General features: G+C 35.3%; 1 protein-coding gene across 1 annotated transcript in view; it reads left to right on the top strand.

The window, feature by feature from the left end:
- The window catches only part of LOC308645377 (solute carrier family 5 member 4-like), a gene marked incomplete at both ends in the record, with an annotated part of 71,024 nt that overhangs the window by 12,254 nt on the left and 41,960 nt on the right, over positions 1-16,810 (top strand). Inside the window, one exon of the mRNA XM_081287433.1 lies at positions 15,671-15,776. Coding sequence (XP_081143559.1) covers positions 15,671-15,776 — 106 coding nt within the window. The remainder of the gene's footprint in view (positions 1-15,670; positions 15,777-16,810) is intronic.

Below are 16,810 nucleotides of genomic sequence, written 5' to 3'. Positions count from 1 at the left end.
ATTGTGATGTCTCCAGCTTAGTTCTTTTTGCTTAGAATTCTTTGGTTACCAAAGCCTTTGCAATACTCATGGAATTTAAAATTTTTTCTATTTGTGTGAAGAATGTCATTGATATACTGATATAGAATGAATTGAATTTGTAGATCACTTTGAGTAGTATGGACATTTTACCAATATTAATTCTTCTAGTCCACAAATGTGTGATGCATTACCATTTTTCTGTGTGCTCTATAATTTCCCTCATTGACATTTCATGATTTTCATTGGAGAGATCTTTCACTTTCTTGGTTAAATTTATTCCTAATTTGGTTGATTAATTGTTCCAGGGATTGAACTCAAGGGCATTCGACCACTAAGACATATCCCCAGTCTTTTTTTTGTATTTTATCTAGAGACCAGGCCTCACTGAATTGCTTAGCACCTTGCTTTTGCTGAGGCTGGCTTTGAACTCACAATCCTCTTGCCTCAGCCCCCTGAGCCTCTGGGATTACAGGCGTGTACCACTGCACTGGCCTTAGATATTTTTATAGATGTTGCAAATGGTATTGCTTTCTTGATTTGTTTTTCAGGTAGTTGGGTTTTTTTATGAGATGGATATTTTAACCTTTTTATTACAAATCAAAAATCAAATTACAGCAAAGTTATATAATTGATGCAATTCACAAATACTAAGTGATGGAGTCAATATTCAAATGCAGATGTGGAAGCACCCTTCTTTTTTCAGTATTTTACACTTTTCCCCTATTATCTGGTCATCTGATTTATAATACAGCTCTCCTTCCCAGGGTTCAAAGATTAACTGAACACAAATTACAAATGACTGTTCCTCTTTTATCTTCAAGGTAGAGTTAGAAGATCCTACTCCTGCTATCAGCAGATGCTATTGAAGGCAGGAAGGAAGTGCAAGTGTAGGTTGACAGAGAAAATCTATAAATGCATACTCCATTTTTGTGCTCTATAGAGGCATCACTGAGATGCAAAGAATTCTGGGAAGAATTCAAAGATGGCACCTGTGAATTGTGAAAGGAGGAGAACTCAGGGGAATGTGCGGTGTGCATTGAATGCCTGCCAAATGTAACCTCACAAGTGAGAAATGGAGTTTGCATTGGTAGTTTGTATGTAAATTGCATTAATGTAGTTGCAAAATTTCAAGTCTTATATTTAAGGTTTTGAACCTTTTTGATTTGATTTTGGTTATGGTGAGTCATAGAGGACTAGTTTCATTCTCTGTGTGCTAATTTTTTTTAAATTTTAATGTTCTTTTTTTCTTTAATTTTTATTGTTGGTTGTTCAAAACATTACATAGTTCTTGACATATCATATTTCACACTTTGATTCAAGTGGGTTATGAACTCCCATTTTTACCCCGTATACAGATTGCAGCATCACATCGGTTACACATCCACTGTTTTACATATTGCTATACTAGTGTCTGTTGTATTCTGCTGCCTTTCTTATCCTCTACTATCCCCCATCCCCTCCCCTCCCATCTTCTCTCTCTACCCTATCTACTGTAATTCATTTCTCCCCCTTGTTTTTTCCCCTTTCCCCCTCACTTTCTCTTGTATGTAATTTTGTATAACCATGAAGGTCTCCTTCCATTTCCATGCAATTTCCCTTCTCTTTCCTTTTCCCTCACACCTCTCATCCCTGTTTAATGTTAATCTTCTTCTCATGCTCTTCTTCCCAACTCTGTTCTTAGTTACTCTCTTTATATCAAAGAAAACATTTGGCATTTCTTTTTTAGGGATTGGCTAGCTTCACTTAGCATAATCTGCTCTAATGCCATCCATTTCCCTGCAAATTCTATGATTTTGTCATTTTTTAATGCAGAGTAATACTCCATTGTGTATAAATGCCACATTTTTTTATCCATTCGTCTATTGAAGGGCATCTAGGTTGGTTCCACAGTCTTGCTATTGTGAATTGTGCTGCTATGAACATCGATGTAGCAGTGTCCCTATAGCATGCTCTTTTTAGGTCTTTAGGGAATAGACCGAGAAGGGGAATAGCTGGGTCAAATGGTGGTTCCATTCCCAGCTTTCCAAGAAATCTCCATACTGCTTTCCAAATTGGCTGCACCAATTTGCAGTCCCACCAGCAATGTACAAGTGTACCCTTTTCCCCACATTCTCACCAGCACTTGTTGTTGTTGGACTTCAGAATGGCCGCCAATCTTACTGAAGTGAGATGGTATCTTAGGGTGGTTTTGATTTGCATTTCTCTGACTGCTAGAGATGGTGAGCATTTTTTCATGTACTTATTGATTGATTGTGTGTCCTCCTCTGAGAAGCGTCTGTTCAGGTCCTTGGCCCATTGTTGATTGGGTTATTTGTTTCTTTATCGTTTAATTTTTTGAGTTCTTTGTATACTCTGGATATTAGGGCTCTATCTGAAGTGTGAGGAGTAAGATTTGTTCCCAGGATGTAGGCTCCCTATTTACCTCTCTTATTGTTTCTTTTGCTGAGAAAAAACTTTTTAGTTTGAGTAAGTCCCATTTGTTGATTCTAGTTATTAACTCTTGTGCTATGGGTATCCTATTGAGGAATTTGGAGCCCGACCCCATAGTATGTAGATCGTAGCCAACTTTTTCTTGTATCAGACGCCGTGTCTCTGATTTGATATCAAGGTCCTTGATCCATTTTGAGTTAACTTTTGTGCATGGCGAGAGAAAGGGATTCAGTTTCATTTTGTTGCATATGGATTTCCAGTTTTCCCAGCACCATTTGTTGAAGATGCTATCCTTTCTCCATTTCATGCTTTAGCCCCTTTATCAAATATAAGATAGTTGTAGTTTTCTGGATTGGTTTCTGTGTCCTCTATTCTGTACCATTGGTACACCCGCCTGTTTTGATACCAGTACCATGCTGTTTTTGTTACTATTGCTCTGTAGTACAGTTTGAGGTCTGGTATCACTATACCGCCTGATTCATACTTCCTGCTTAGAGTTGTTTTTGCTATTCTGGGTCTTTTATTTTTCCATATGAATTTCATGATTGCTTTCTCTATTTCTACAAGAAATGCCATTGGGATTTTGATTGGCATTGCATTAAACCTATAGAGAACTTTTGGTAATATCGCCATTTTGATGATGTTAGTTCTGCCTATCCATGTACAGGGTATATTTTTCCATCTTCTAAGATCTTCTTCTACTTCTCTCTTTAGGGTTCTGTAGTTTTCATTGTATAAATCTTTCACCTCTTTTGTTAGGTTGATTCCCAAGTATTTTATTTTTTTTGAGGATATTGTGAATGGAGTGTTTTTCCTCATTTCCGTTTCAGAAGTTTTGTCACTGATATACAGGAATGCCTTTGATTTATGCGTGTTGATTTTATATCCTGCCACTTTGCTGAATTCATTTATTAGCTCTAATAGTTTCTTTGTAGACCCTTTTGGGTCTGCTAGGTATAGAATCATGTCATCTGCAAATAGTGATAATTTAAGTTCTTCTTTTCCTATTTTTATGCCTTTAATTTCTTTCGTCTGTCTAATTGCTCTGGCCAGTGTTTCGAGAACTATGTTGAACAGAAGTGGTGAGAGAGGGCATCCCGTCTTGTTCCAGATTTTAGAGGGAATGCCTTCAATTTTTCTCCATTCAGAATGATGCTAGCCTGAGGCTTAGCATAGATTGCATTTACAATATTGAGGTATGTTCCTGTTATCCCTAGTTTTTCTAGAGGTTTGAACATAAAGGGATGCTGTACTTTGTCGAATGCTTTTTCTGCATCTATCAAGATGATCATATGGTTCTTATCTTTAAGTCTATTGATGTGGTGAATAACATTTATTGATTTCCGTATATTGAACCAGCCTTGCATCCCAGGGATGAATCCTACTTGATCATGGTGCACAATTTTTTTGATATGTTTTTGTATCCGATTCGCCAGAATTTTATTGAGGATTTTTACATCTAGGTTCGTTAGAGATATTGGTCTGTAGTTTTCTTTCTTTGAAGTGTCTTTGTCTGGTTTAGGAATCAGGGTGATGTTGGCCTCATAGAATGAATTTGGAAGTTCTCCCTCTTTTTCTATTTCCTGAAATAGCTTGAAAAGTATTGGTATTAGTTCCTCTTTAAAGGTTTTGTAAAACTCTGCTGTATACCCATCTGGTCCTGGGCTTTTCTTAGTTGGTAGTCTTTTGATGGTTTCTTCTATTTCCTCAATTGATATTGGTCTGTTTAGGTTGTCTATATCCTCCTGACTCAATCTGGGCAGATCATATGACTTAAGAAATTTATCGATGCCTTCACTATCTTCTATTTTATTGGAGTATAAGGATTCAAAATAATTTCTGATTATCTTCTGTATTTCTGAGATGTCTGTTGTGATATTTCCTTTTTCATCCCGTATGCTAGTAATTTGAGTTCTCTCTCTTCTTCTCTTCGTTAGCATGGCTAAGGGTCTGTTGATCTTATTTATTTTTTCAAAGAACCAACTTTTAGTTTTGTCAATTTTTTCAATTGTTTCTTTGGCTTCAATTTCATTAATTTCAGCTCTGATTTTAATTATTTCTTGCCTTCTTCTTTTGCTGTTGTTTTGCTCTTCTTTTTCTAGGATATTGAGATGAAGTATGAGATCATTTATTTGTTGGTTTTTTCTTTTTTTAAGGAATGAACTCCAAGCAATGAATTTTCCTCTTAGAACTGCTTTCAATGTGTCCCATAGATTCAGATATGTTGTGTCTGTGTTTTTATTTATCTCTAAGAATTTTTCAATTTCCTCCTTGATGTCTTCTATAACCCATTGATCATTCAGTAACCTTTTGTTCATTCTCCAAGTGATGCATGATTTTTCCTTCCTTCTTTTATCATTGATTTTCAGTTTCATTCCATTATGATCATATAAGATGCATGGTATTATCTCTACTCCTTTATACTGGCTAAGAGTTGCCCTGTGACATAATATATGATCTATTTTTGAGAAGGATCCATGTGCTGTTGAGAAAAAAGTGTAACTGCTTGATGTTGGATGGTATATTCTATATATGTCAATTAAGTCTAGGTTATTAATTGTTTTATTGAGTTCTATAGTTTCCTTATTCACCTTTTGTTTGGAAGATCTGTCCAGTAGTGAGAGAGGTGTGTTGAAGTCTCCCATGATTATTGTATGGTGATCTATTAGACTCTTGAACTTGAGAAGAGTTTGTTTGATGAACATAGCTACACCATTGTTTGCAGCATATATATTTATGATTGTTATGTCTTGTTGGTGTATGGTTTCCTTGAGCAGTATGTAGTGTCCCTCTTTATTTCTTTTGATTAACTTTAGCTTGAAATCTATTTTATTTGATATGAGTATGGACATTCCTGCTTGTTTCTGAAGTCCATATGAGTGATATGATTTTTTCCAACCTTTCACCTTCAGTCTATGTATGTCTTTTCCTATCAAATGCGTCTCCTGTAGGCAGCATTTTGTTGGGTCTTGTTTTGTGATCCATTCAACTAGCCTGTGTCTCTTAATTGGTGAGTTTAAGCCATTAACATTTAGGGTTATTATTGAGATATGGGTTGTTCTTCCAGCCATATTTGTTTATTTATGTTTCTTAACATGGTTTGTTTTTCATCTTTGATTATTTTCCCCCCTTTACTGTACTACCTCCCACTGTTGGTTTTCATTGTTATTTTCCATTTCCTCTTCCTGTAATGTTTTGCCAAGGATGTTTTAAAGAGATGGTTTTCTAGCTGCAAATTCCTTTAACTTTTGTTTATTGTGGAAGGTTTTAATTTCATCTTCCATCCTGAAGCTTAATTTCGCTGGATACACAATTCTTGGTTGGAACCCATTTTCTTTCAGTGTTTGAAATATGTTATTCCAGGATCTTCTAGCTTTCAGAGTTTGTGTTGAAAGATCAGCTGTTATCCTGATTGGTTTACCCCTAAATGTAATCTGCTTCCTTTCTCTTGTAGCTTTTAAAATTCTCTCTTTATTCTGTATGTTGTGCATCTTCATTATAATGTGTCTAGGTGTGGATCTCTTATGATTATGCACATTCGGCGTCCTGTAGGCTTCTAGGATTTGGGATTCTGTCTCATTCTTCAAGTCTGGGATGTTTTCTCGTATTATTTCATTGAATAGATTGTTCATTCCTTTGATTTGGACCTCTATACCTTCCTGTATCCCAATGAGTCTTAGGTTTTGTCTCTTTATGTTATCCCATATTTCTTGGATGTTCTGCTCATGGTTTCTTAACACTCCTGCTGAGCTGCCTATGTTCTTTTCAAGTTGAAATACTTTGTCTTTATTGTCTGATGTTCGATCTTCTTAGTGTTCTACTCTGCTGGTAGTATTCTCAATTGAGTTTTTAAGTTGGTTTATTGCTTCCTGCCTTTCTAGGATTTCTGTTTGTTTGTTTTTTATAACCTCTATCTCCCTGTATAGTTGATCTTTGGCTTCTTGGATTTGTTTATGTAATTCATTGTCAAAGTGATCTTTCATTGTCTGATTTTGCTGTCTAATGTCTTCCTTGAGTCTCCGGATCATCTGAAGCATGTATATCCTGATTTCTTTATCTGACATTCCATCTGTTGCAGATATTACCTCTTCTAACGTTGAGTTGACCTGCATTGTTTGTGGTCCTTTATTTCCTTGTCTTTTCATACTTTTCGTGGTTCTTTCTGCTTGGTGAAACTGTTGTGTTATTGACTTTTCCCCCTATATATTTATATTGCTCTTGTTGCAAAGTCTCCCTCCAAGGCGCAGGCGGGGGCTCTGCCCCTCCTCTAATTGGGACAATGTGCCTACCATGCCGGCAGGCCGCTGGGCCTGTTCTGCCGGTCGGTAGCAGGTCTGCCCACCTTGCAGGTGTGGGCGGCGGTTCTGCCCCTCCATGGGCCGCTGGGCCTGATCTGTCCATCGGTTGTAGGCCTGTCTACCTTGCAGGTGCGGGGTACGGCTCTGCTCCCCCGAGGGTTTCTGGGCCTGTTCTGCCGGCGGGTCGCAGGTCCGCCTACCTTGCAGGCGCTGGGGCGGCTCTTCCCCTCCGCAGGCCGCTGGGCCTGTTCTGTGGGTGGTGGCAGGTCTGCCTACCTAGCAGGCAAGGGCAGCGGCTCTGTCCCTCCCCCAACCGGGGTGATGCATCTACCTCGCTGTCGGGCAGCTGGGCCTGTTCTGCCGGTGGGTCGCAGGTCTGCCTACCTAGCAGGCGCTGGGGCCTCTGTGTGTGAATTTTTGCATGTTGATTTTGTATACTACAATCCAAATTAATGCTGTTTTCAGTTTCAATGTTTTTTTTTTTTTGTGTAGTCTTTTGGGTTTTCAATAAAGGAGATTACATTATATGCAAATAGTGATCATTTGACTTTCTTCTTTCCAATTTGGATTACCTTTATATCTTTCTCTTTTAAAACTGCTTTGGCTACAAAATTGCAGCCAAAAAGAGCGAAAAAAGTGGATGTCTTTTTCTTATTCCAGATCTCAGAGGAAAAATTTTAAACTTTTCTCCTAAGTTGAAGTTAGCTTGTGGGTTGCTGTTCCTTGTATATACCTCATTTGTTTAGAGCTTTTATCATGAAGGGGTGATTAACCTAATTGAAGGGCTTTTCTTTCCAACTTTGTTACTATTTATTTATTTTTATTGTCTTTGTTTTAAACTAAGACTTCTAAAATAATTTTTTGGGGGGTACCAGGGATTGATCCCAGGGTCATTTAATCATTTAACCACATCCTCAGCCCATTATTATTTCTTACTTGGCCTCACCAAGTTGCTGAGGGTGGCTTTTAACTTGGGATCCTCCTGACTCAGGCTCTTGAGCCACTGAGATTACAATATATACCACCGTGCCTGGATAGAACAATTTTGAATAGAAAAGTTGATGGTAGTCATCCTTGGTTCTGAGTCTAAAGAAAAATTTAAACTATTTTATTATTGAGAATGAGGAAAAGGAATTAAGAAGATCCTATCCCAAAATGTGTGGCTCTGGTATATTGATTGTTTTGACTTAAAGGCATGTGAAAACAGCAGGTGCAAGATCATTCTTGTGAAAGAGTCTTCCCTGTACCAGAAGAATGCATCATTCTTATTGTCAAGGACAGATTTCCAAACCTTGTTAAACTCACTTATCTTTCCAGTCACTTCTCCACACAGTTTACTACCATATAAGTGTCTTTGCCATCTCACATTTTCACAATTTGTTACTCTAATTCATGTGTTCAATTCTGCATAGTTAGGTCTTCATTTCCAATAGTTAGGCTTCCAATCTACCTATTAAATAAGTCCATATGATTTTTCCTGTTGGCTTTTCTTATTTTTTATGTTTTATTTGTTCATTTAAAGTTATACATAATATTAGTGTTCATTTTGACATAATTATAGAAGCAGGGAATATAACTTGCTCCAATTCAGTCCCCAGTACTTCCCTTTCCCTCCCCATTCCCTCCCTCTGATCCTCTTCCTCTACTTTAGTAATCTTTCTTCTATTTATTTATAATTGTTTAAATTACTGCATTGTGCATAAACATAAAGGTGAAATTCACCATGGTATATTCATATATATACACAGAAAAGTTAGGTCAGATTCATTCCACCATTCCTCCCTTTTCCCACCACTCCTGCCTCCCCCTCAATTTCCTTCCTCTACTCCATTGATCTCTCCTCTATTTTCTTGGGAATTCCTTACTCCTTTTCCCTCCCCTCCCTTATTTCTGTCTAGCTTATGCACATCAGAGAAATTATGACCCTTGGCTTTCTGGGTCTGGCTTCTTTCACTTAGCATGATGTTCTCCAGTTTTATCCATTAACCATAAAATGCAATGATTTCATTCTTCTTTAAGTAAAACTCCATTGTGTATATATACCACATTTAAAAAATTAATTCATCTGTTGATGGGCACCTAAACTAGTTACATAGCTTTGTTATTGTGAATTGTCCTGTTGTAAACATTGATGTGGCTGCATTCTTAAATTATGCTGATTTTAGATCTTTGGGTATATGCCAAGGAGTGGAATAGCTCAGTCATATGGTGATTTGATTCCTAATTTTTAAAGGACTACTGATTTCCAGTGTGGTTTTACTAATATGTACTCCTACCAACAATATATGTGTGTACACTTTTCCCTACATCCTTGCCAATATTTGTTATTTGTGTTCTTGATAATTGCCATTCTGACTAGAGATAAAATTTTCATGTATTTATTCATTTAAAAATTTCCAAGCCTTTAAAAATTTGTGTTCTTTTTAGATATACATGACAGTAGAGTGTATTTTGACACATTGTACATACATGGAGTAAAACTTTTAGTATCCCATTCATGTAGTTTTGATTTGCATTTCCCCAATTGCTAGATATGTTGAATTTTTTTCATAATTTATTAGTCATTTGTATTTCTTATTTGGAGAAGTGCCTATATAGTTCTTTTGGCCATATATTAATTGGATTTTTAAATTAAATTAAATTTTTTTGGTTTTAAGTATTTTGAGTTCTTTATATTCTGGATATTCATCCCCTGAGAATTGGGTGGCAAAGATTTCCTCCCTTTCTATAGGCTCCATCTTCATGCTCTGTTTCCTTTACTGTGCAGAAATTTTTTAATTTGATGGTATCTCACTTACTGATTCTTGGTTTTATTTCTTATGCTTTTTTCTTTAGTTTTCTATAGTTTTAATTGTAGAGGTCTTTCACCTCTTTTGTTAGGTTGTATTTCATTTTTCCTGAAGTTATTATGAGTGGGATAATTTTCCTAATTATTCTTTCAGCTGATTCATTGGCATATATAGTAATGCAATGGATTTAGGGATATTAATTTTATATCCTGATACTTTGATGAATTTATTTGTGAGTTCTAGAAGTTTTTTTGCTGGAGTTTTTGGGTCTTCTAAATATAGGTACATGTTGTTGGCAAATAGGGATAGTTTGAGCCTTCTTTTTTCCTATTATTATCCCTTTAATTTCTTTCTTCTGTATAATTGCTCTGGCTAGAGTTTCAATGATGATGTTGAATAGAAGTGGTAAAAGAGGGCATCCCTGTCTTTTTCCAGTTTTTAGAGGGAATGCTTTTAATTTTTCTCCATTTAGAATGATGTTGGCCTTGGCTTTAGCATATATAGCTTTTACAATGTAGGAGTATGTTCCTACTGTCTCTAGTTTTTCTAGTGTTTTGAAAATGAAGCCATCCTCTATGTTATACTAACCTCGGTCTTGGATCCACTTTGAGTTGAATGTTTTTTGCAGGCAAAAAATGAAGCCATGCTGTATTTTGTCAAATGCTTCTTCTGCATCTACTGAAATGATCATATGATTCTTGTCTTTATGTCTATGGATGAATTACATTTATTGATTTCTATATGTGGAACCAAACTTGCATTCCTGGGATGAACCCCACTTGATCATGGTGCATTACTTTTTTTAAAAAAATATTTTTTAGTTGTGGTTGGACATGATACCTTTATTTTATTTATTTATTTTTATGTGATGCTAAGGATCAAATCCAGGGCCTCAAATGTGCTAGGTGAACACTCTATCACTGAGCCACAACCCCAGCCCACATTATCTTTTAAATATGTTTTTGCATGCAATTTGCCAGAATTTTATTGAAATTTTTTTCATCTATCATCAGGGATATTGTTATAAAATTTTCTTTCCTTGATTTGACGTGGTCTGGTTTTGGTATCAGATTGAGACGGATTCATAGAATAATTTGGAAGGATTCCCTTCTTTTCTATTTCATGGACTGATCTGTGGAGTACTGGTGTTAATTCTTTTTAAAAACTAATTAATTTATTTTAACTGGGTATATATGATAGCAGAATGCATTTTGATTCATTGTATACAACTGCAGCACAACTTTACATTTCTATGGTTGTACATGATGTAGTGTCACACCTGGTATTAATTCTTCACTGAAGGTCTTGTATAACTCAAGAATCTATATGGTCCTGGTCTTTTCTTGATTGGTAGGCTTTTAATGGTGTCTTCATGTTCATTGTTTGAAATTGATCTGTTTAAATTGTGTATGTTCTCCTGATTCATTTTAGGCAGGTCATATGTCTTTAGAAATTTTTTGATGTATTCAAGATTTTCTATTTTATTGGAGTATAAATTTTCAAAATAGGTTCTAATTATCTTCTCTATTTCAGTAGTGTTTGTTGTGATATTTCTCTTTTTCATCATGAATTTTAGTAATTTGAGCTTTTTCTCTCTTTGACTTCATTAGCATGATTAAGGGTGTATCAATTTTTTTATTTTTTCAAAGAACCAACTTTTTGGTTTGTCAAATTTTCGAATTGTTTCCTTTGTTTTAATTTCACTGACTTTAGCTCTGGTTTTAATTATTTCCTATCTTTTACTGCTTTTGATGTTTATTTGTTCTTTTCCAGGGCCTTGAGATGTAATGTTAGGTCATTTATTCATTGACTTTCTATCCTTTAAAAAATTTTTTTTAGTTGTAGATGAACACAATATCTTTTTAAGTTTATTTTTATGTAGTGCTGAGTATTGAGCCCAATGCCCCACATGTGTGAGGCAGGTGCCCTACCACTGAGCTATAGCCCCAGCCCAACTTTCTATTCTTTTAATGAATGAGCTCAATGCAATGAACTTTCTTCTTAGTACTGCCTTCATACTGTTCCAGAAATTTTGATATGTTGTATCACTATTTTCATTTACCTCTAAGTATTTTTAAATTTCATCTCTGATTTCTTCTGCTATACCTTCATCATTCATTAGTGTATTATTTAGTCTCTAGGTAGTAGAGTAGCTTCTATTTTTTATTTTATCACTGATTTATAATTTAATTCCATTATGTTCTGATAGAATGCAGGGTAGTATATCTATTTTTTTTGTATTTGCTAAGAGTTTCTTTGTGGCTTATGATATGGTCCATTTTAGAGAAGGATTTGTGTGCTGCTGAGAAAAAAGTATATTTGCTCATTGACGAATGAAATGTTCCATATGTCTGTTGTCTAAATTATTGATTGTATTATTTTGTTCTATAGTTTCTTCATTTAGTTTTTGTTTGGAAGATCTATCTAGTGGTGAGAGAGGTATGTTAAAGTTACCCAGTATTGTTGTATTGTGATCTATTTGATTCTTGAAATTTAGAAGGGTTTGTTTGATATACATACATGCCCTATTGTTTGGGACATAAATATTTAAGATTGTCATGTCTTGTTGATATATCTTTCCCTTACACAGTTTGAAATGTCCTTTTTGTTCATTCTGATTAACTTTATCTTGAAGTCCACTTTATCTGATACAAGGATAGAACCCTCTGCTAGTTCATGTGATTCATATGAGTGATATGTTTATTCCTATCCTTTCACCTTCAGTCTGTGGCTGTTTTTGCCTATGAGGTGAGTCTCTTGGAGACAGCTCATTTTAGGGTCTTTTATTTTTAAATCAAATCTTACCATCTTTGTCTTTTGATTGATAACTTAAGCCATTAATTTTCAAAGTTATTATTGAGATATGATTTGTATTCCTGGTCATTTGGTTTATTTCTGGTTTTTATTTGAATTAGTTTCTTTTTGATTGACTATTCCTTTAGTGTAGTTCCTCCATTTCCTCACTTTTTTTAACTTCCTTTTGGTTTTCACTTTTAAATTTCATTTCATCTTCATAAAATGTTTTGTTGAGAATGTTCTATAGTGCAGGCTTTCTAGTGAATTATTTTAACTTTTTTTTGGTGGAAGGTTTTTATTTCATCTTCAAATCTGAAGCTTAATTTTGCTGAATGTAGAACTTTTGATTAGCATCCATTTTCTTTCAGAGCTTGATATATATTATTCCAGGACCTCCTAGCTTTTACGGTATGGGTTGAGAAATTAGCTGAGATCCAAATTGGTTTCCCCCTATAGGTAATCTGATATTTTTCTCTCTCAGCCTTTAAAATTCTATCTCTATTCGGTATGTTAGGCATTTTCATTATAATGTTGGCCTGTTGTAATTTTGTACATTTATGGTCCTATAAGCCTTTGTTTTTGATTTTCTATTTTATTTTTTAGGTTTGGAAAAATTTCTGTTATTATTTTATTGAGAAGATTGTGCATTGTTTTGGCCTGTGTCTCCACACTTTCATCTATCTTGATAAATCTTAAATTTAGTCTTTTCATGTTATCCCACAATTCTTGGAAGTTCTCTTCTTGGTTTATTACCACCTTCTCTGTGTGGTCAACTTTATTTTCAAGGTTATGTATTTTGTCTTCATTGCCTGAGGTTCTGTCTTCCAAATGATCTAGTCTATTGGTGATGCTTTCCATTGAATTTTTAACTTGATGTATTGATTCTTTCAGTTTGAGGATTTCTGTTCAGAATTTCTATCTCTGTATTAAAATGATCTTTCACCTCCTGAAATTTATCTCTGATTTCACTCCTTACATTGTCCTTTATGTCATGGATCAGTTTATGCACATTCTAAACTCCTTATCTGACATTTCTTCTATTTTGTTGTCAATGGGCTCTATTATTGGAGCATCTTGGTTTGTTTGGGGGTGCTTTGTTCTCTCTCTCTTTTATGTTGTCCACGTGTCTTCCCATATAGCAGTGCAGATCTTAGGCAGTACAGTTTCTACCATGTAGATTTATAATATTCCTGAAGGCTTCCTGTACCTTGCCTTTAAGGGGGAGACCAATATTAACAGTACCCAATGCAAACATATATAGACTTAAACCACATAGCTCCAATTAAGGTATCTACAGTCTTGTTGCAATAAATATGTTCAGCTATTGCCTATAATATAAACAGTAAATTTTCAAAGGGTTTACAATTTCAAATCATAGACAAAGAATGAACAGAAGTGATGTAAGATGTGAGGTTATGAGGAAGGAGGAAAAAAGATAGAAGTAAAAAATTATAGGGAGAGTAACATAGGAATTAATAGAGGTTGGCTGTTAGCAGGAGAAAAGAGAGAAAGAGAATCCAGAGAAAGAGATAAGTGAGAGGAAAAATATGGAAAGAGATAAGTGAGAGGAATATATATATATATAAAGTAAAAATTTAAAAAAAGTAAAAATAAAAGAACACAACAAAACTGTAACATACTCTTCAGACATCCCAGTCCCAATAAAATCATGGATGAAAAATACTTGGTTTCAAAAATAGTAGAAATGTGAGAGAAAAAAAATCTCAAAATTTTGACCAATTATTTTTATTGGATTTCAAAAGTTTCTCAGCTTCCCTTCTCAGCAGTTAGGTGGGTTTGTCTGGAATTTGATGCTAGCTCCACCCTCAGGATGGTGGGGGTTGCTATGGTGGGAGGGTTAATCTGGGGCAGAACATCAAGGCTCTATTTTTTTTAAATTTATTTTTTAGTTTTAGGTGGACACAATCTTTATTTTATTTTTATGTGGTGCTGAGGATTGAACTCAGTGCCTTGTGCATCATACATGCCAGATGAGTACTCTACCACTGAGCCACAACCCCAGCCCCTCAAGTCCCTGTTTTTAAAGAGAATTTGGGCAGTTATTTTTCAGATCTTGTATGATTTGGACTATTCTGGTCCCTTCAGAACCTATCAAGGAATATTTATACTCACCCACTAGTCATTAGAGCAAAATTATTTTCACTATAAGCTAAAGTTCTAAAATTGTCCTATTATGATTCCCAGTGAATAACTATTTGCTAGGTGAGAATGTCTAATTCTAAGGTTCTTCAAATACATTTTTGTATATTTCTACTTCTTTCCAATCTTGCTACCATTTAAATATTGTGGATAACATTGATCTGTTCCCTTGTATTGCATTTTAGACTTTGTGGAAATGCTTAATTTTGTTGATTTGACTAAATAATTACTCTGTCTCCTTTAGAGATTCAAAACCATGTAGCCATTATTCCCATATGATCATAATGATTTCTTTGAATTTCTGAATATTACTATTATATTTCATTAAGTAAAATCCCATGACAGCTGCTAACACTATGTTAAGCAATGTAAAAATTGAAGTAATGCTGCATGTGTTCAAATTCTGTGTTTGCCACAAGCTACCTCTGTGACCTTAGATAAATCCCCAGAACTTAGATAAATCCTTAGATACACAATAATTGTAATGAAGATATCTCCTTTACATAGAGTTTGGAAAATAAAAGATGATAGGAGTAAATTCTTTTGGGCTTGGGGGAAGAAATAAATCCTAGAAAACTTAAGGTTCTCCAGAACAGAAGGAAAAATTACCCCATTCATCTCTTGGAATAGACCCAACCTGTAATTCCTTGATAGCTTAAACTTTTGCAAGATAGAGAAGAAATTTCCACATTAATCTCTTGAAACAAACCCAATATCCCAATATTGTATGTGATTTTACAAAATAAAAACACATATATAAATAAAAATCAAACAAGAATATTATGTGAAATAAATCTATATCTATCTATCTATCTATCTATCTATCTATCTATCTATCTACTCTATCACATCAAGAGTATTCTTATAAACAAATACTCAGTACCAGTATCTTTAAGCATCATGGTACAGAAAATGTTCTCAGGACATGTCCCGTAATTTGATAAGTACCTTAATTGGGCAATGAATTAAGTGCTATGAGAATACAGAAGAGAGAGAAAATTTCTGTTTGAAGCTTTATGGAAGATATTGTTGTAGAGACATCTAAATGGGAGCCTTAAAGAATGATTAGGAGTTTACTAGGAAAAGAAGGGAGGGAGACTGGACATTGGAGCAAAGAACCCATAGAAGTGAAATGCATGTTTCTTTCCCATCCCGACTGTTCCATTCCCTTTTTAGACAAGTATATTTTCTGGAGCCATATTCATCCAGCTGGCCTTGGGATTGGATATTTACCTGGCAATCTTTATCCTCTTGGCTGTCACTGCTGTTTACACAATAACTGGTGAGTCTGCTAGTGTTTTACACAGTATGTTACCTTCTGCTTAACCTATCCCTGCAATTAGTAACCCAGTGTTAGCCTTGTCATTGTCAAGGGAAGGATACCATTTCATTTCCTCTATGAGAGTCAGGCACAAGATCAGAAACATGAATAGTAAAAGTAGTAAATAAAAAAGAATCCTCAGTATTATATATGAGTACTTTGATTAAGAAAAGTGACATTTTATGTTTGGTATCCAGATTATCATTTAGAATTCAGCATATCATACACATGGAAGGTTGAGATGAAAAAGAAGCTCATAGCTCAGGCATAGTATATTAAATGAATACAATCATTGGTTAGGAAAGTAGAACTGGAGCAGTAAGTTGGTTGTTGAGAAAAGGTGTGCAGCAATAGTTCAAGCAGGCTCTCAATAAGGTTTTTTGGTTTAGTGTCTCATGCATACAAATTTATGAAAATTAAACTATCACTTGAGTTGGACAAAATTAAAAAAATAGCTAATAACTTGAACAATAAAAGACATTTCTGAGCCAGGCATGGTGGCACAGGCCTGTAATACCAGTGGCTTGGGAGGCTGAGGCAGGAGGATAGCGAGTTCAAATCCAGCCTCAGCAAAAATGAGGCACTAAGCAACTCAGTGAGACACTGTCTTTAAATAAAATACAAAATAGGGGTGGGTATGTGGCTCAGTGGTCAACTGCCCCTGAGTTCAATCCTTGCACCCCACCCCTGCCAAAAAAAAGACATTTCTGTATCCTGTGAAGTGAAATAAGCCAGTTTCAGAGAGTCAGGCATAGTATATTTTCTGTCATATGTGGAAGCTAGAGAGAAAAAAGGGCAAAAAGAGAATTTTCATGGAAATAGAAAGAAGACCACATTTTAGTTAGCTTTGTATCAGGTGTCTAAATACCCAACAAGAACAACTTAGAGGAAGAAAAGTTTATTTTGGCTCATGGTTTCAGGGATCTCAGTATAGACAGCCAACTCCGTTGCTCTGTGCCCATGGTGAGGCAGAAAAACTGTGGGGAATGTTGTGG

This window comes from Spermophilus citellus, assembly GCF_964194105.1.
Source record: "Spermophilus citellus genome assembly, chromosome: 3".
Lineage (NCBI taxonomy): Eukaryota > Metazoa > Chordata > Mammalia > Rodentia > Sciuridae > Spermophilus > Spermophilus citellus.
Note: the sequence above shows the minus strand (reverse complement) of the source record. Positions and strands in the feature narration are given on the sequence as shown.